The sequence below is a fragment of the Narcine bancroftii genome, chromosome 3, assembly GCF_036971445.1.
Source record: "Narcine bancroftii isolate sNarBan1 chromosome 3, sNarBan1.hap1, whole genome shotgun sequence".
In the NCBI taxonomy this organism is placed as follows: Eukaryota; Metazoa; Chordata; class Chondrichthyes; order Torpediniformes; family Narcinidae; genus Narcine; species Narcine bancroftii.
In genome coordinates, this window is record NC_091471.1 from 222258962 (window position 1) to 222277926 (window position 18965).

Consider the following 18965-nt stretch of genomic DNA (forward strand, 5'->3'; position numbering starts at 1 on the left):
ATGATCAAATTTTCTTCCACTTTCTTTATCCATTTTCTGTGTCGTAATTTCTATTAATGAAGTACTTTCAGGAAATAGTCTGCTCGAGTGTGCACCAAAGCAAAATAGTTTGCTGTTGGCCACCTTTTACCACTTTAGGACATTATTGTTTTAAATTTGCCAGGTCATTGCAAGTGTGGCTGTGTGTTGTAAATTTCAAGGCTAATGCATTAGGGTGTGACTTCATTAAGTTGACACAACATTTCACTGTTTTCACCCACTGAATCTTCTCCCTCATCTTGTTCCATCAGTCTTCACTTTTCTCACTAATGATTGGCATTATCACCACCCTTAATTATCAGATTCCAGCATTTGTAGCCTTTTATTCCTGCTCATGACCCTCAAGTATGGCTCCACCCAATTCCCCCTGTCACTCACCTGCTTCTGTCCCAGCTCCACCCCTCCCACTCACGGCCACACCTGCCATCATCCAGCATTCCTCCAATCACCTTTTGCATCCTGGCCCCTCTTTCCCCTCCTCCCACCCCCTCACCTTTTTCCCTCTCCCCTCTCAGCTCTGCTGCAAGATCTTGGGCCTGAAATGTCAGAATTTCCTTTCATTCCCAGAAACGCTGTTTGACCTGCTGAGTTCCTCCAGCAGATTGTTTTTAGTTCCAGGATTTACAAGTCACTTCTGTTACGTGACTAGAAATTAAAATTGTGCTCGTTCCTTTTAATTACGTCAGTGAATTTGGAGAAAATGGTGCATTTTTTTTTTAGAGATACCGCCCACGAGCCTGTGACACCCAAATTCACCAATTACCCTGCAACCCTGTTACTTTTTTTTGGAGGGTGGGAAGAAATCGGAGCACCCAGAGGTCATGGGAAGAACATGCAGACTCCTGAAAGACAGCGCCAGTTGCGAACCTTGGTTGCTGACGCCGTAATAGCATTGCACTAACCGTCATACCAACCGTGCCTTCGGTATTAAGTTGTGAATGATTAAACCTAATTCCTTTTTCTCTTTTATTTGCTAATTAAAGGAGAACATTTTTATTCACAATCATCTCAGAAATTAATAAATCTCTACAGTAGGTTGCAATTTTTTTGTTGCTTTACTCCCTTCAAAGTCTATTGATAGTTTGATAGTTGCTTTCCATGGATGCTGCCTGCCAGGGATGCTTATCTATTGCCTTCCATGCTTACTGCCTGACCCAGTGAGTTCCTCTGACATTTTCTGTGTTGATAGTTGTCTCAATTACGTTGTGCTTCCTCTTTGCTGGTAACGCAATGTTTAGTTTACTCACATCTCTTATTACAAAACTCTGGACATTCTGAGGGCCAAATTGCATTCCACCCAGGCTCCGGACAATGCATAACAATTAGATTAGCCTTGCAACTCAAGCTTAGTGCTTCTGATTAGCCGCCTACATGCAGTTTGTGAATTCTAACAGTATACTTTAGTGTGCACCCTCGCCAGATATAATTCTAAATTGGAGTTGATTTTTAATGCTACATTTAAGATTCACCAGTGATGTAAGTGGGCGACAGTGGATTACCGAACTGCAGTGCACACATTCCAGTGAACAGGATAATTGTCAGATGGCTGATCCCCTACTGCACATCACCCACCATTGTTGAATATTAACACCAGCTTTATCATTCCTGATCATGTCATATGAAATCACAGATTTTATTTTCTCTCTCTCTCTCTCTGCATGATGTAACTTGAATATTCCCCTTAACCCAGCTGCCAACACCTAGCTGCCCACCTCCATACATATATTGTAACTCCGTTGCTTCATCGAAACAGCCCAATCTCGGTGGAAGACTGAATAATCTTTCATGCGGAAGAACAGTTTGTAAGGGGCATAGGTAAACTGGATGGTCACAATCTTTTTTTTCCCAGGATAGAAGCGCTCAGAACAGGAGGGCCTGGGTTTAAAGGAAGAGACAGCATGCTTTGATTTTAAATCAAACCACAAACCGTAGAGCACAAAGATCCACAGGATAAAATCATGGAGCCAAAACAATTCCTCATTGTTGAACAAGAAACATCGAGATTTGTTCAGAGCTGAAAAGCAGTAATACTAATCTGGACACTGACACCTTCACAAGATCCAATGGAGCTTTCAAAATACTTGTTTCCATTTTCCCCAATTTATTAGGGGATGGAAGTATTGAGTTACATTTGGGCATTTTCCACCAGGGAAAAATGAAAATCAGTCTGATTTACTCGTTTGCTTTTTCTCATGACTATTTATATTACACAGAGCAAGAAGCCATGTTCTCTATCTCGACCAGAGATTTGCGACATAATAGATGCTGATGAAGTAGCCGTATTTACAAATCTCTTAGGACTTTAGAGGAAATACGAGGTGCCAATGACATTCCCACACAAAAGTTAGCGAAGAGTGTAACTGGAGTAGCAACTGTTCAACTGATCCAAGACCAAATGAAAGAGTAGAGCAGAGTTCTACATTTGTGCTTTGCAGATCTTGCCAATAAAAGAAATAAATTCACAGCACTTCACAATTTTCTTTTCATTCCAGATGCACAATTGTGGAATTAGTTTTGAAGAACCAGAATCAAGGAAATGGACTTGGGAAATGAGTCACAAGTTGTTTATTTTCACTATTTAATGGTCAAATAAATATCTCCCAAGGCCTCACTTCCTGTCTGATCTGTTGTGATGTATTGCAGCTCGTACTAGCCCATTAATATATTTTCCTTAAGCTCCTAGCAATAAAACATTGGCTTATTCCAATGCTGCTTTACTGTGAATGATTAGTTTCTCGCTGAATTTTTCTAAAACATATTGGCATCTAATGACAGCTTTAACACAGCTGCTGATTGACCAACTGCCTTTTGACTCCCAGGAGATGATACCATGACAGGCGATGGAGGAGAGTATCTTAGACCAGAAGACCTAAAAGAACTTGGAGATGACTCTCTACCCAGCAGTCGGTACCTGGACAATATGATGTACAGGGGAATAGGTCGCCTTGGAGAACGGTCAGATAGGTAATTTTGATCATATTTGTTTTTGGAAGTTTGATCAAAATGCTGTAGTAATTGATTTGTTTCACATGCCAAGAGAAATTACAGTGTCAAACAGATTTTCATGGAATGCTACGCATTTGTTCCCAGGAAGCTAATGAAACGTGTAGGCTGGAGCCTTGGTACCCTCATAAAAACCAGTAAGAGAAAAATGCAAGAGGTCAGAAGAAGTCAGGGTATCTGCAAACCTACACCTCGAGAGGGTCTGCAAACCCAGTGGAAGTGGTTTTCATGTGTTCTGCCAAATTTAGATTTTCTTAGATTTCAAGAAGTTTCAACCACATAATATCTGTGTAATTCTGCTTGGTGCTTAGAATAATACCAACAAGCCATAATGTGAGCTCATCGTTAATTAACTCAAGAAGTGTTTCACTGTCTGTCATAGATCCACATTTTTCCCCCATTCCATGTTTTCTTCGCAGATACATTAGCATCTTGCATTATCAGCTCAGTTGACTTGATAACACAGCAAGAAAGCATGTCCAAAAAAGTTTAAGATTTCTCTGATCTCTATTTTGCAGGAGTTGTGGTGTGCAGTTGATTTTAGTACTCATAGGCACGTGGACACTGGGGAGGGAACCCCTCAACACTCATTCCCTTGATCATTTTTTAAAAAAATCCTTAATTTATGTAACATGTTTCAAGTCCAAGTTATTATGCAATTGTAAATTACAACTGGTTGAAACAGAGGTAAAACACAGGATTCTGTTGACACCGTGGTTAAGTGAAAAAAATACACAAATGCGGGAGAAATTCAGCAGGTCAAACAGTGCCTTTATGTAGCAAAGGTAAAGATACCTCATCATCCTTTCGGGCTTGAGCCCTTCATCAAGGTGTGGGGGAACAGTGGAGAAACACTGGTCGAAACAGTGTTCTTTGGTCATTGGTGTAAAAACATACAAACACATGTATAGGCCATAGCACACATATTTGCAAGCAATTTCTGTGCAGTACAGATGTAAAAATAAATATCTATTGTTATATAAATGGATGAGTGTCAAAGAGTTGGTATGAGCAGTTCATTAGTCATTTAGCAGGTTTCACTTTAAGTGGGAAGAAACTGTTTCTCAGCTTGATGGTTCTGATTCTCTGTACGACAGGAGTATATGAAAGATGCTGTGTGCAGCGTGGTAAGGGCCCTTAATGATTTTTAAAGCTTACTTCAGTAGATCATGTCGATGGTTGGTGGGGAGGGGGGTGGGGGGGCAGGGACACCTCAGAGATCCTTCTCTGTTGATCTTATGGATTTTAAAGTTGTAAAATATCCCAAAGGAAATTTATCAGATCAAAACCATTTGAGATCTTATGATAAATAATTGAAAACCTGGTCAAATTATGAGTTTTTCAAATCACCTGAGAGGAGTCGAGAATTTCCAAGCTCGGACAACGAAGTGCCTCTAAACCCTGGAGGGAAGTAAGCTGATTGATTTGTAAAGGCCAGTGCCCACTGATTCCAACGGTTATGATGCTGCAACTGAGAAAGACAGGAAGAGACGAGACGACGAAAGGATTTGAAAATAATCTTTTGTTTAAATTAAGATTTTCAATGTGAGTTGATTGCCATTTACATGAGTGGAATGTACAGATTGTGATAGTACAGATTCTATCACCAATGTGTATAAAAGCCTTGGTTTGCATCAACAAGTCTTTGGTTCTTTTGATGCGCTCGACAATTTTATTAATTAAAAGACTGGAGCATATCACAAGTAGGTCGACCAGTCCAGAATGACCTGGTCTGGCTAGGAGCAATCCTTTAAGATCTGCCAGTAGGCGTGGCTACTCTTTCAGCCAATCACAGACATCCTACACTACAATCTGTACATATACACATTAGTGATAGAATCTATACTATCACACAGATGAACCAAGATTCTTGATTGCTGCACCAAACAGGTATACAAGGTACATTAACCACAAGAGTAAAAACTTTGATTTCCATAAAGGCAAAACAGAAAAAAAGTTATTTATTTTAAAAAATATATCAACAATGCAAGACAGAAAGAGATAAATAAATATGACAGGATTAATAAATCGACCTTCACATTTTCAGTTAGTGCAAGGACAACAAAGTGATGTTTCAGTCGTGCAGACTGATCTTTTGTGGCCCTATGGTAGATCATGGTTAGGATTAGAGTTCAGATAATAGTCCGCTTTTCAAAACTAGAATGTTCCTATGAAATCTTTTGATCCACCATCAATCACTCAGGAGACTGATGTGGAGAAATCAATAGGTTGTAATTCACGAGAACACAGCATATCCCTACTGTTTGGTTATCCTGCACTGAGTTGGAACAGTCACCTTTATACAGGAGTCTGTGGGGAGGGATCACAGGGACAGTTGGCCAATTGGCATGCTTGACCAGATAATTGTCAGCCAAAATGGCATAAAGCGAAGACCCATTCTCTACTAGGGAAGGCTATTTTCGTAAAAGTGAAAGCCCATTCAAATTTCTTTTAGATAGCAAACACAGATTTATCCGTAAAAGCAAATTTTTGTACAGCGAGTATTCGTAAAGCAGGGTATACCTGTAGTTCGTAAAGGGAGATTAAAGATCTTGATAGCTTTGGCTAAAAAGAACTGTTCTTTTACCTGAACCTGCTGAAGTTACTGGTCCACAGACAAACATAGCCAATGAATAGGTGAACAGGATTGAGTGGGATTAATTCTCAGTGGAGAATAGAAGCTGAGGACAGGAGAACACCAGAAGAGATGAGTATAAGAATATAATAATATAATAAGATAAAACATTCAGCAGAAAATCATCTGAAGCAGGAGATGGAGTTAGACAGTATTGTGTATGTGTAAGTAGGGAGTGCTGGTTATGGAACTGATTTTATTGAAAATCTCATCCTTGGATCAGTTATAATACTGGGAGTACAGCTTCAAAGTTGATAGGATGAAGTAAGTAGTAAGACAATAGCATGACATGGCGAGTGCAATGATATTACCGGTGACCCAGGTTTGAATCCACCACTGACTCCAAGGAGGTTGTACATTCACCCCATGACTTGTGTGGGTTTTCTCCAGGTGCTCTGGTTTCCTCCCTCCCTCCAAAATATACGGGGTTTGTAAGTTAATTGGGTGTAACATAATGCCATGGGATTCATGGCCAGTAGGACCTTCTACTGTGCTCTATCATTTAAAAAAAACAAATTAAAATGGTATTTGTAGCAGACACTCAAGATGATAGTTTTAATCCTGGCAAAAAGTAGTTGAGGTACATTTGTATTAATTCTGTTCTGGATGTTGAATATATATTCTGGAAGGACAATGAGATGTATTGATGAGGTGAAGTTAATATCAGATTATAACTGAATATCTGTCCTTCCTTGTTTCATTGCTAATAGGCATGACTTGATTGTCAGGTCTGAACAATATCATTACCCATTATTTACACACAAGAATAGAATACAAATCTGTCTGAGATTGATGGACCTTGGTTGTGCTAGCAAAGTAGGGATTGGGTCTCCATTTTACGTGGTAGAAGCTGGTTGCCAAGAAAATACTTCTGGTCAAAAATAATGCTGACATGTCAGACAACCATTTTAGCTTGTGCATTTGCGAGCATCTCGTCCATCAATGTCCATTCACCTGCTGCTCCAGGACGGCACCGATGGCTGTGGCAGAGGCATCGACAGAGAGTACCATATGAAGGTCGGTGGGCGAGCATGGTGGGCTTCGCGAGGGCATCCTTGGTGGCCTCGAATGCGGTGCAGGCTTCTGGGTTCCAAGCAAGCGTTTTGTTCTTGGCTGCGATGAGGGCGAATAGCGGCTGCATGATTCGCGCAGCTCCCAGGAAGAAGTGGTTGTAAAAGTTGAACATACCTACGAACTCATGCAGCCCCTTGAGGCTGTCCGGGGGTGGGAACTCTCTGATAGCGGCGACCTTCGCAGCGGCGGGTGTGGCTCCTTCGGCCATGATAGTATGGCCCAGGAACTGCATGGACTCTTTTGAACTGGCACTTGGCCGGGAGAAAAGGGAGCGTAGGTGGGCCTTATTTTGCACCAGGTCCTTGCTGACGACGAGGATGTCATCCAAATAAATAAAGACAAAATCCAAGTCCCTGCCCACAGCATCCATGAGGCGCTGGAAGGTCTGAGCGGCTTTCTTGAGCCCAAACGGCATGTGCAGGAATTCGAACAAGCCAAAGGGGGTGATGATGGCTGTCTTGGGTTTGTCCTCAGGATGCACCGGCATCTGGTGATATCCGCGCACCAGGTCAACCTTGGAGAAAACCCTTGCACTGTGCAGGTTGGCCGTAAAGTCTTGGATGTGAGGGATGGGGTAACGGTCAGCAAATGTTGCCTGGTTGAGCCGTCGATAGTCTCCACAGGGACACCAGCCACTGGAGGCTTTCGATCCAGGTGGAGCGGCGAGGCCCATGGGCTGTCGGACCGCCAAATGATCCCCAGTTCCAACAGGTGCGAAAACTCCTCCTTCGCCACCTGGAGCTTGACAGGCGGGAACCAGCATGCTTTGGCATGAACCGGTGGGCCCTGGGTGGGGATGTGGTGGAAAACCCCATGGCAGGGCGAGGCAGTGGAAAACTGTGGCTTGAGGAGTGTCAGGAACTCGTCCAGGATTCGCTGGAACTCGTCTCTGGGCGTGCTGATCGTGGCCATCTGCGTTTGCTCTGAGCAGGAGGCGTCGAGGCAAATGGCCTGGAAGGTACGGGTGCCCACTAGACATCTACCTAAAATGTCCACCAGAAGCCCATGTGAGAGGAGGAAGTCTGCACCCAGGATGGCGGTCGGGAGGGATGAGATGGTGAACCTCCAGGTGAATTTTCGTTGGCTAATCTGGAAGTGGACTGTCTTGTCTCCATACATCTGGATTTCTGTTGTGTTGGCCGCACAGAGGGGAGGTCCACGAGGTCGTTTCCTGGACTCGAAGGCTGTGGCTGGGAAGACACTGATCTGGGCTCCAGTGTCAACGAGGAATCGCCGGCCACTCCACCACAGGTAGAGGAGGCTATATCCTTGGCCAGCTGCTGCAGTCATTAACAGTGGCCGGCCTGGTCGTTTTCCTGGAACGAGCAGGGCTGACGACACTTCTGAGCCTTGGCTTCCCAGCGCTGGTGGTAGAAACAGAGGCCTGGAGCAGATGCTGTGGCCTTGTTTATACTCTTGGGGGCCCCTGCAGGGGCTGGATGCTCTACCGCAGCGCTAGATCATGCCCGTGCCTCGTGACTAGCTGGACCGCTGAGCCCTCCGGGAATCATGCGAGCCATAGCTCTTGGGCCTTCTGAGCGACCTTCCTCGGGTCGGTGAAGCTCTCCTGGACCAGCAGCGGCCGGATGTCCCCTGGCATATGGTCAAGGAAAATGCGCTTAAAGAGTGGGCAGTTGGTGTGATCACCCATGAGCGCGAGCATCTCGTCCATCAGCTCCATCGGGGATCTTCCCCCAGGGCGTTGAGGTGCAGCATCTGAGTGGCACGCTGGTGCCTGGATAGTCCGAGGGATCTGATAAGCACTCGATTGTCTTATATTTGTCTTCGGCGGGTGGGTGCTGAACGAGATGCAGCATGTGTCTGGTGATGGCCTGGTCCAGGGCAGCGACCACATGGTAGAATATGGTCATGTCGGACAAAATCTGGTGGAGGTGAAACTGAGCCTTTGCGTGGCTGAACCAGATCTCTGGCTCCTGAACCCAGAATTCAGGCAGTTTCACGGCTATAGCGCTGATCCCAGGCTCGCTCATGATAGGTTCAAAGATGTTTGAACCAGTCGGGGTCACCAATTGTAGCGGCAGCTCCACTGCTCCTGCAAGAACACACACAACCAGACGGTTGAGCTCAGTGAACAGTCTAGTTCATTGCAGGCTGCTGGGCTGCACTTATACTCCCAGCCCGGACCTGGCTGAGAACTGCGCTGGAGGGCGCTGACGTCACCTGGGCGTCACATGGTCCCCCACCGCGGGCTTCTGAGCCCTGTGCTGGGAGGAAGGTGAAACCCCCAACGGTGCAATTTTGGCCAGCTGCTCTGCCGTGTGGCTTACAAGCAGGGCCGGTTCGTCTACCTAGTGGAGAGCCACCACACAGCCCACCCCAGAACTGGTGCCAATGTCCTTTTTCGCTGGGTGGCTTTGCTTCTTGGGCTGGGCTATGACCACGGTGAGCCACCACATGTCCTAGAATAGAAAGCCTCATTTTGAAAGCAGATGAGCATTGGCAGAGTCAGAACAAAGATTGTTGAGCTGAGCCAATAAAAAGGCAGACACAGCTGGGATCCATTCAAGTGCCCATGGTAACACCTTTGATTTGAAGGTATTGAAAGAAATGTTATTCAACATGAGAGCCAGTTCTGCCAGGCAGATGAGAGTGTCGGTAAAGGGAAACTAGTCAGAACATTGTTCCAAGAAGAAGTGGAAGGCTATGAGACCTTCCTGATGGAGGTGTACAGAAGAGTACATGTATACTGATGTCCTCAGCAAAGAGGAGAAAGTGGGGTCAAGGGAATCAGAAGTTGTCAAAGTGGTGACAGGTGTGGGAGGGATCCCAGATATATTGTAGGTGGGAAGGGTCTGGGCAAGGAAAGAGAATGAAATCATGAAATGAAGAGATGTGTTCGATGGATGAAGAGCAGGCAGAATTAATGGGCCTACCATTGTGGATCTTGGATAAGAGATACAAGCAGGAAGTGTAGGGTTGGGCACTATCAGGTTAGAGACTATGAAGAGGAGATCTCTTGATTCAATGAAGTCTGTGACAGTGTAAGAGACAGTGTCCATTGTGGGGTCTTTTCTCCAGGGATAGGTATTAGGTGCTATCTGAGAGCTTGTGTCTGCTCTCCAAGGTAGAGGTCTCTTCGCCAGACCACAACAGCACCACCTTTGGCTGAAACTTTGATGACCAGGTTGGGGATGGTGTAACGAAAGTGGAGTGGTGTGTATTTGGGGGAAATGAGATGAGAATGGGTGAGGGGAGTAGAGCTGTTGATGCCACTTCAGCAACTGTAAATGGAAAGATCAAAATGAGGGAGAGGGGTGGAGATGCACATAGGGGTCACCAGTGGGTGTGAAGGACCCCTTTTTTAAGAAAGAGGCATGAATGCAGAATAAGAGGTCATTGTGGTGGGCCCTAAACTCTTCGAGATGCATGTTCAGGATCACAATGGTCAGGCCTCTGATCAGGTCAGACTGCTCAGCATTGGGGAGGGGGTGGACAAGAGGGATGGGAAAGGCCAGGCAGGGATTGGAGTTGAATCCAAGTGTGGGATCAGAAGAGTGAAGGAAGAAGATGGGGAGGAGGGTGTGCTCAGGAAAGTGGAGGAGCTCAGGGGAAAGGTGTGGGGTGAAGAACACTGCTTGAGATGTATTGCATGGTCGAGTGGGTAGGGCGTCAGTGAGAGCAATGGTAGAGAAAGAAGATCAACGGTGTGTGGGGATCCAGGAGCAGAGTGGACTATAGGCGACAATTTCCTTATTCTAATATATCCTAATTTCAAAGTATCATCTTCCAAAGCGCGAGCTATGATATTCCAAATTTCAGTCTCTTTAATCAAACTCTGTGGCTGTTAATTTATGTAGTTTTAATTCATTGATAAAATAGATAATCATTTTGCATAGCTTCACAACAAGACTTTCATAACAGTGAATAACAAAGCAGTTTCTGTATAAAGCTAATCCTTTAGACGCTAATTACTTAAAAGTTGTCATAACAAAAGCAATAGTTAAAGATTGTTATAAAGTCACAAAGATATATAGAGATACAAAATACAAAGAAAGATTTCTCGTGCTCATGCTTCCTTCACATCTTGTAGAATGAGAGCAAGCAGTAAACCTGGGCATATATTATGACATATTACTTCATAGTTCTTATGGTAACACTGCAAACAAAAATTCTCTTAAAGAGACAGGCTCAAAATTAACTCAAGGTTTTAACTTTTACATGGACTAACAGAGCATGAGGAGGATGAGTGGGGTGATCGAGACGGAGAAACAGGAGCCTGAAGTTGGGATAGATTGCCATGGAGCATGATGAGTCTGGAGTTGGGTGAATTTCTGAAGCTTCATGGAGGTCAGGAACATGAAGAATCACCAGTTAAAGTAGTGGATTCAGTGAAGGATGAGACAGAATTGCAGGTGGTGTGAAGCCTGGAGCTGTGGTAGGGAAAGAGAAGGAAGCCAGAAGGTATTGATTGACAAATGGTGGAGATGGCAGAAGGTGAAGGGTTGGGAATGCACAGAACCTAGAATATTACAGCACAATACAGGCCCTTCAGCTCTTGATATTGTGCCAACCTACAGTTTATATCACTACCAAAAAAATACTAAACCCTTTGCATCTTGTAACTCTCTATTTTTCTTTCATTCATATACCTGTTTCCTGAATGCCCCTAAAGTTTCAGCCTCTACTTCCACCCTGACTTGGGGCTGTTTTGACCAATATGGCCATCCTGAGGCCCTGGTCACATACCATTTCAGTCTCTCCAAACCCAGGCTCAGACCCACAGACCACCCCAGTCTCACCAACTCTCTCAACCCAGGCTCGAATCCACTTATCATCCCAGTCTCACCACTCTACCAACCCAGGCTCAGACCCACAATACGTCCCAGTCCTTGGCCTTCTCAACTGCCAGGATGAGGTGTAACATGAACTAGATGAACTTGAGGTGAAGTAAGAGGAAGAGCAGGATCTTCTTAAAGATATTCAGATAGATAAGACCCCGGATCCAGACATGATATATCCCATATTACTGCAGGAAATGAGAGAAGAGATTGCTGGAGCATTGACAATGATCTTTGTATCCTCCCTGGCCACAGGAGAGATACTGGATGATTGAAAGAATGAGAAATGTACTCCCCTTGTTCAAGAAAGGTAAGAGGGAGAATCCTGGGAATTGTAGACCAGTGAGTCTTCTTGCGTCAGTGATGGGCAAACTGTTGGAGAGGATTCTTCATGTCAGGGATAACATGCATTTGGAAGAACTCCGCCTTCTCCGGGATGGTCAGCAAGGTTTAGTGAGGACAAGGGTGGTGGATATGGAGTATATGGATTTTAGTTAGGTATTTGACAAGGCCCCCATGGTAGGTTCAGTCAAAAAGTCATTAGGCATGGGATCTATAGAACATTACTTGCTTGGATTTGGAATTAATTTGCCTGCAGAAGGCAGATGGTAGTTGTGGATGAACATATTCTCCCTTGTGATCAGTGACTAGTGTCATTCCACAGGGATGTGTCCTGGGGCCCCTGCTCTTTATGATTTTTATAAATAACTTGACAAAGTGGAGGGTGTGGATGCATTGTGGAATTGAAGTGCAGTTTGGATTCAGTTCTGCACTTTACAAATTTTGCGTTGTCTTCAGGTATAAAATACTACTAAATGGGTGTGAACTTCATTGAAAACGATGGAACTCCAACACACAATTGTGCTTTGGAGTTGCTAGCTTGTTAATTATTGATATTGACGATGAAATTTGTGTGTTCTTGCCCCACACCAGAATATGTGTCTAAATGTTTAAAAAGCTGAAAAAAATTGGAAATATAAAATATAAATAGAAAATGATGAAAATACTCAGCAAGTCAGGTTGCATCTGTGGAAAGGTAAACAAAGTTAGCTTTTCAGGTTGGAGTGAAACATGAAAGTTGGCAGATGCTGTGATTGTGGTAAAAACACACCGAGATATTGGAGGAACTCAGCAGATCTTGCAGAGTCTCGAAGGAGGGAAAGATATATTACCGACATTTCAGGCCTGAGCCCTTCTTCAAAGTACAAGTAAAAATCAGAGAACGCATCGGAATTAAAGATCAGGAAAGAGAGAAATCCAGCACAACAGACAAAAAGTTGTTCACTGGATATGATAAGTGGAAAGCTGAGAATTAATTTTGGCTCTGTGAAAGGTGACAGAGGAAAAATGGAAGAGTGAGAGAGAGAGAAAACTAGAGGAAAGGACATATTTACCTCTCATGGATATTACGAGTCCAGCTGAGTTCCTCCGGCATTTCGGTGTGTTTAAGCTTTTCAGATTGAAGACCCTTTGTCAGAAGGAGAATTAAGAGGCTCATTAAGGTGCAGGGAGTTTGGGGAATTATCCTTGACAGTAAAACCCAAGTGACCTTGGGGATAACTGTAAACAAGGTTATCTGGTCGAAAACGAATGGAAGAATTTAGAGTGTTTAAACATCGACAAAAGTGCATAGAGAATTTAAATAAAAACATTGGAATTGTGAAATACAGAACAGGAGATCATCCGTGGCATATCAATCAGGGGATGTCCTCCAGAGTATTAAAGATAAAAAAGGGATATCTTAGTCAAGATTATAGAGAGATAATTGGTTAAAAGAGAAAAATCAAGAAGTTGTGAAATTCAAGACCGAGCCCAAAAGGCTGCAACTTGCCCTGTTGAAGATGAGGTCCTTTTGCTCATGCTTGCACTGGGTGCTATTCCAACAGTATACAAATCTTTAGACTAATAGGTCAGAGTGGGACGGAGAATTAAAGTGGCAGGCAGCAGGAAGATTAGGGTCACCCCACATGGACTGAACATTGGTGCTCCCAAAAGACAAGCCAATGCCTTGAACATATCGGGAAATACAAGTACAATGAGAAGCTGAAGGGTGTCAACAGGCCAGGCAGCATCCATGGGGAGAAATGGACAGTTATGGATATGGATAGAGAAACGGCAATTAGGAATTCATAGAAACATAGAAGATAGGAGCAGGAGTAGGTCACTCGACCCTTCGACCCTGCTCCGCCATTCAACGAGATCATGGGTGATCTTAAAGTTCAGTACCCCGTCCCCGCCTTCTCTCCGTAACCTTTAATACCCTTATACTGAAGAAATATATCTAATTCCCTCTTAAGTATATTTAATAAACCTGCCTCTACTGCCTTCTGTGGCAATGAATTCCACAGATTCACCACCCTCTGGGTCAAGAAATTCCTCCTCATCTCAGTCCTAAATGGTTTGCCTATTATTCTCAAACCATGGCCCCGGGTTCTGGATTTTCCCATCATTGGAAACATCCCATCTGCATCCATTCTGTTCATTCCTGCCAGAATTTTATATGTCTCTATGAGATCCCCTCTCAATCTTCTAAACTCCAGTGAGTACAATCCCAATTTGCGCAATCTTTCCTCATAAGTCATTCCTGCCATTCCAGGTATCAGCCTGGTGAATCGCCTCTGCACTCCCTCCATTGCAAGAACATCCTTCCTTAGATAAGGTGACCAAAACTGCACACAATACTCCAGGTGGGGTCTCACCAAGGCCCTGTACAGCTGCAGTAAGGTATCCTTGTTCCTATACTCAAACCCTCTTGCTATGAAGGCCAACATACCATTTGCCTTTTTAACTGCCTGCTGTACCTGCATGCTCGCCTTCAGAGACTGATGTACAAGTACCCCTAGGTCTCTCTGCACTTCCCCATCTTGGACTCTGGGAGGTCAATGCTAAGGGGAAAGTGTGCAGCTAATTTCAGGACTCCTATCAGCATTGGTGTGCAGAGGGATCAGTTGGGTCAAGCCCACAAATCCGTGAAAGTGATAGAGAAGGGATTGGGTGGGAGAGAAAACATGCTGTTGTTGTAAAAAAAATCTTTAGTTAGGTTGCACTCAGAGTATTGTGTGAAATTCTGGTTGCCCCATTATAGGAAGGAATTGGAAAGGGTTAATTGAGATTTACCAGGATGCTGCCTGGATTAGATGGAATGAGCTACAAGGAGAAGTTGGCCAAACTTCAGTCATTTTCTCTGGAACATCAGAGGATGTATGGAGACCTGATAGAAATAATAAAATAATGAGAGGCATATATAGGGTCGATAGTCAGAATCTTTTCCCCAGGATGAAAATATAAAAGCACTGTAGGACATTTGTTTAAAATGAGGTGAGGTGGTGGTGGAGTTTAAAGGAGCAGAGAGTAGTAAAGAGTCCAGTTGTTTGATGTGACATCAGTACAGAGACCAGGTCTCACATCCATGTAGGGGAGAAGGGATGACCATAGCTCTGTAGACTTATAGCTTTGTGGAGATGTGTTGATTGAGCACTCTGGTTCATAGTCTGGCCTTGGCATCCTTTGGCAAGACCGTGTCTCAACTTGGAGGTTTTGGATCGCACAAAGTCCACCAGCATTGAGTCCCTGATCATCAGAGCCCAGATGTGGTGGGTGGGACACGTCATCAGAATGGACAACCACCGTATGTCTCGCCAGCTGCTCCATAGTGAACTGAAGACTGGAAGGAGACCTCAAGGTCATCCATGCAAGCGCTATAAAGATGCTTTGAAGGAAACCCTATGCTACTGTGACCTCCTGCCAAGAGAGCGAGAAGCTATGGCTGCTGACAAGTCCCGTTGGCGAGCCCTGTGCTGTGAAGCCTACACCAGTTTTGAAGACAGGCACTGCCAAAAACTAATGGAAAACTGTGAACGGCGTCACAGAGCAGCAGCCAAAACGGGCTTCCAGTGCCCCCATTGTGCTAAACTCTGCGTTTCCAGACTGGGACTGCAAAGTCACCTTCGTGTCCACAAATGAACTGCACAACAATGCGTCTTCTTCGAACTAAAGGATGACCAATAATAGTAGAGTGTAAGGGTCATGGCGGAAGCAGATATAACAGTAGTGTTTAAAAGGCTTCCAAATAAGTACATAACTAAACAGGGAGTGGAAGGTTTTGAATCATGTGCATTTTGATATTGCGTTCATTGTAGCCCTAGTGGGACGAAGTGCCTTTTCCTCTGCCATACCATTTTGTTTTCTTCCTGAATCATCTTGTCCATTTCTATCCATGAATTCTGCCTGACCAACTTCTCATGGTATGACTGGGGCACATGTTGCAGATACTGGTCTCGAAACTGTTTCAAGCAAGAGCTAAAGTATGAGGTTTTTGCAATTTCCCTAATTCCCTGATGGTTAGCAGAATTTCACACAGAACCCGTGCATTATTTATGCAAGAACCACAATCCTAGGTGAAGTGACAATTATCAGCAGATCTGTTGCAGATAGAAGATAGAAGGGCCCAACAATCGGAGAGGTTAAAGGTTTGGGAATATGCATCCAGTTTGCCCAAAACACAGGCATCACTGGATTGAAGTTGAGAAATTATTTCACATAACTCCAAGTGATTTATTACTGATTGATTCATATGATGTAGAACAGCAAAAACATGGCTAAATTGGATCATGAGGGATGGACAGCTTGGTATTTGTCAAGGTATCAAGCTACATGCAAAATTAAGGGGCTATGGATCTTGCCATTACCAGTTATTAATACAGTAAAACAGGGATCCGGCACCTAAGGGGATTGGTAGATGCCAATCTATCGGTAGATTGAAGATAAGCAAATTTTCCGGTTACTTGAGATTGCGTGATTGGAGAGCTAATGGCGAGGCACACCAATCTTAAACTTCCGTATATTTTACCTATTTATTTTCCGTAATTTTTATGCCAGTTGCTTGAAGCTGCTGATTGCTTGAATACTGGATAACAGCGGTGTTTCTTTTAAACTAATTTTCTGCTCAGAATTGTTTGCTCTTTTCAAAATAGATGTGGTATGGATCTATTTTAAATATCAGCAAAATTTTGTTTTTGGCTTGATACTGTGAATTTTCCCAAATAAACTCTGCCCTTACCGTTCAGTTGAATGTGGAAATTCATCGAATGGCTAATGTATAAATACGACTTGTTTTGTCTGTCAATGTTATTCTGTACGCATCTGTGTGAATATATATTGTGCAGGTGTTGTGAAGGAGAAGATTCTTTAACCATTGTTATTCCATCCACCCTTCATCAGTACTGTTTTCCCTCCCTTCCATATGCTTCCATTCAGTGCTGTTAATAGGTAGGTGGTCTTGACAGGAATAATGTCACAGTGCTGTGGCTGTGTCCGCAATCCACTTTTGCTGATACAACAATGCTGCTTGGGGTTGAGGGCAGAGGCTTTCAGTTTGTGCACTCCAGCTACTTCCATGGCTGCATCACTCTCCTTTGATGTTTTTGAATGCTCGCTGCTAAGCTGTTCACATCAAGCTGGGTCAAGAAGACTGTAATAATGTCGAAAGAGCTGCCATTGCTGCCTTCCTTTACTTCTGACTGCTGGCCTGAGATTTAGCTGCTTGGATTATTCAGCAGGGGCCTACCAATGATTGATTTAATAGGGGTGGGAGTGGATTTAAAGTTTGATTATTATTTTATGCTTTTTCCACGGCAGTGGGTTGCTGGGTGTATATTTTTAGGAATACATTCTTGCTGCAGGGACTCCAGGTATTTGTTGTAAAAAAAAAATGTAAATGCATTTTTCTTTATTTTGCTTAGCAGTCACTGTTTACCTATATTTCTGTCGATGCTGAATATTGCAGTTTCTGGCATATACTATTTTCCTGTTAAGGATCAGTTAAAATATATGTGTGACGAATCAAAATTTTGAATGTTATTGTATGAATTTTGGGTTGTTTTTAATGTCCTATGAGCAACCATCCCCTTAACCCCTTCGGGGCATGTTTTTATTGAGTCATTCTCTTTGAGTTAAAAATAAAAGGGAAATGTACCAGGGAATCTCAAACCAAATGGTGAAGGGAAAAAACAATGCATTGGGAAGAACTTACTGCTTTACAAATTAGTGAGCGCAATTTAGTTAAGTATAATTTTAATTGTGGCTTCCAGAAAAATGATGCAAGCTGACATTTTGATTCAAAATTACATGAGCAAGATACCAATGTTCATTATAAGGAGAATAGAAGGATGTCATTATTTTCATGATGTAACTTTATTGAAGACTGGACAGGAGTCCCACATGGTGACAAATCTGAAAGAAATATGACAGGATTCTGGCGAGTGGCTATTACACATATGGCACGTTCAGAATATTCTGCAAAATAATTCCTTCTGAGCACCATTACAGCACCTTTTTTGGAATCTACTCCAATTAAAACAAAGTTATAAATCAGGTTATATCATTGGTAGAATTAAAATTTCTCCGATCCTACCAACCCCTGGGAAAAATCACTGCATTACACTTGCTATACACATCATTTGTTTGGCCAAATTTTTAATAACTTCCGATCTAACTCCCAAACCTCTCGGAATACAGAATGTGGGGCGGCACGGTTAGCGTAGCGGTTTGTGCAATGCTATTACAGTGCCAGCGACCCAGGTTCAGATCCGCCACTGTCTGTAAGGAGTTGGTCCATTCTGCCCGTGTCTGTGTGGGTTTCTTCCAGGTGCCCACGTTTCCTCCCACCCTTCAAAAACGTATGGGCATTGTAGGTTAATTGGGGTATTTGGAGGGCCAACAGGACGTGTTACCGTGCGTTAACGTCTAACATTAAGAAAAATAAAATTGTGCTCGATTATAATCACCCCAAAATTGCCTCTGAATGTTCCTTGGCTGTACAATCACCAGCCTTCATTGGCAACTTATACAACTCTCACAACTTCAGATGTGTACGTCCCATCTGATCTCCTGTCAAGACTCAGTTTCTTTATTTTTTTGCTTGAATCACTTGATGCTCAGACTCTTTTCTCATAGCTAACGATCTGAGTGCATCAATTTCGCCAGTTCACTGCCTAAATAACCAGAAATCTTTCGGATTTACTCAAGTAGATCTGTGCATACTTCTAGGGTGGAAGATAGTTTATAACCTCAGTCATAGGATTCATTTCATCATTAAAACCACCTTTTGCACCCTTTTAGCACACTACCTCGTCATATGGTTATTGTAAGGCGCGTGACCGTCTAACGCTTGCCTCAGTGTGACCTGCGAGGGGGTTTTCACGGAATAATCTGCATCGACTTTGCTGAATAAATCATGCAAAGCCAAATGAGAACTTGTTAATACCACACTGGGCTTGTTGGAGTTGGTTTTTAATTATTTACAAGCATGTTATTTTCTAAAAGTACATCTCTGTTAAAGCCTTTTAATTCCGTTAGCTCAACTTGAGTGAATTGTTCAATTTTTTCTTATGGAGGAGCTGTTGGCTCCTGACAGG

General features: G+C 43.4%; 1 protein-coding gene across 9 annotated transcripts in view; it reads left to right on the forward strand.

Annotated features, from left to right (window-relative positions):
- LOC138758165 (ankyrin-2-like) overlaps positions 1-18965 on the forward strand; it is a 355676-nt gene that overhangs the window by 167070 nt on the left and 169641 nt on the right. For 8 of the 9 annotated variants that reach the window (XM_069926699.1, XM_069926701.1, XM_069926700.1 and 5 more), the window contains one exon: positions 2859-3003. In XM_069926699.1, coding sequence (XP_069782800.1) covers positions 2859-3003 — 145 coding nt within the window. Of the gene's footprint in view, positions 1-2858; positions 3004-9330; positions 9436-18965 lie in introns of those variants that run through there. The other variant, XM_069926709.1, reaches the window with a different exon arrangement.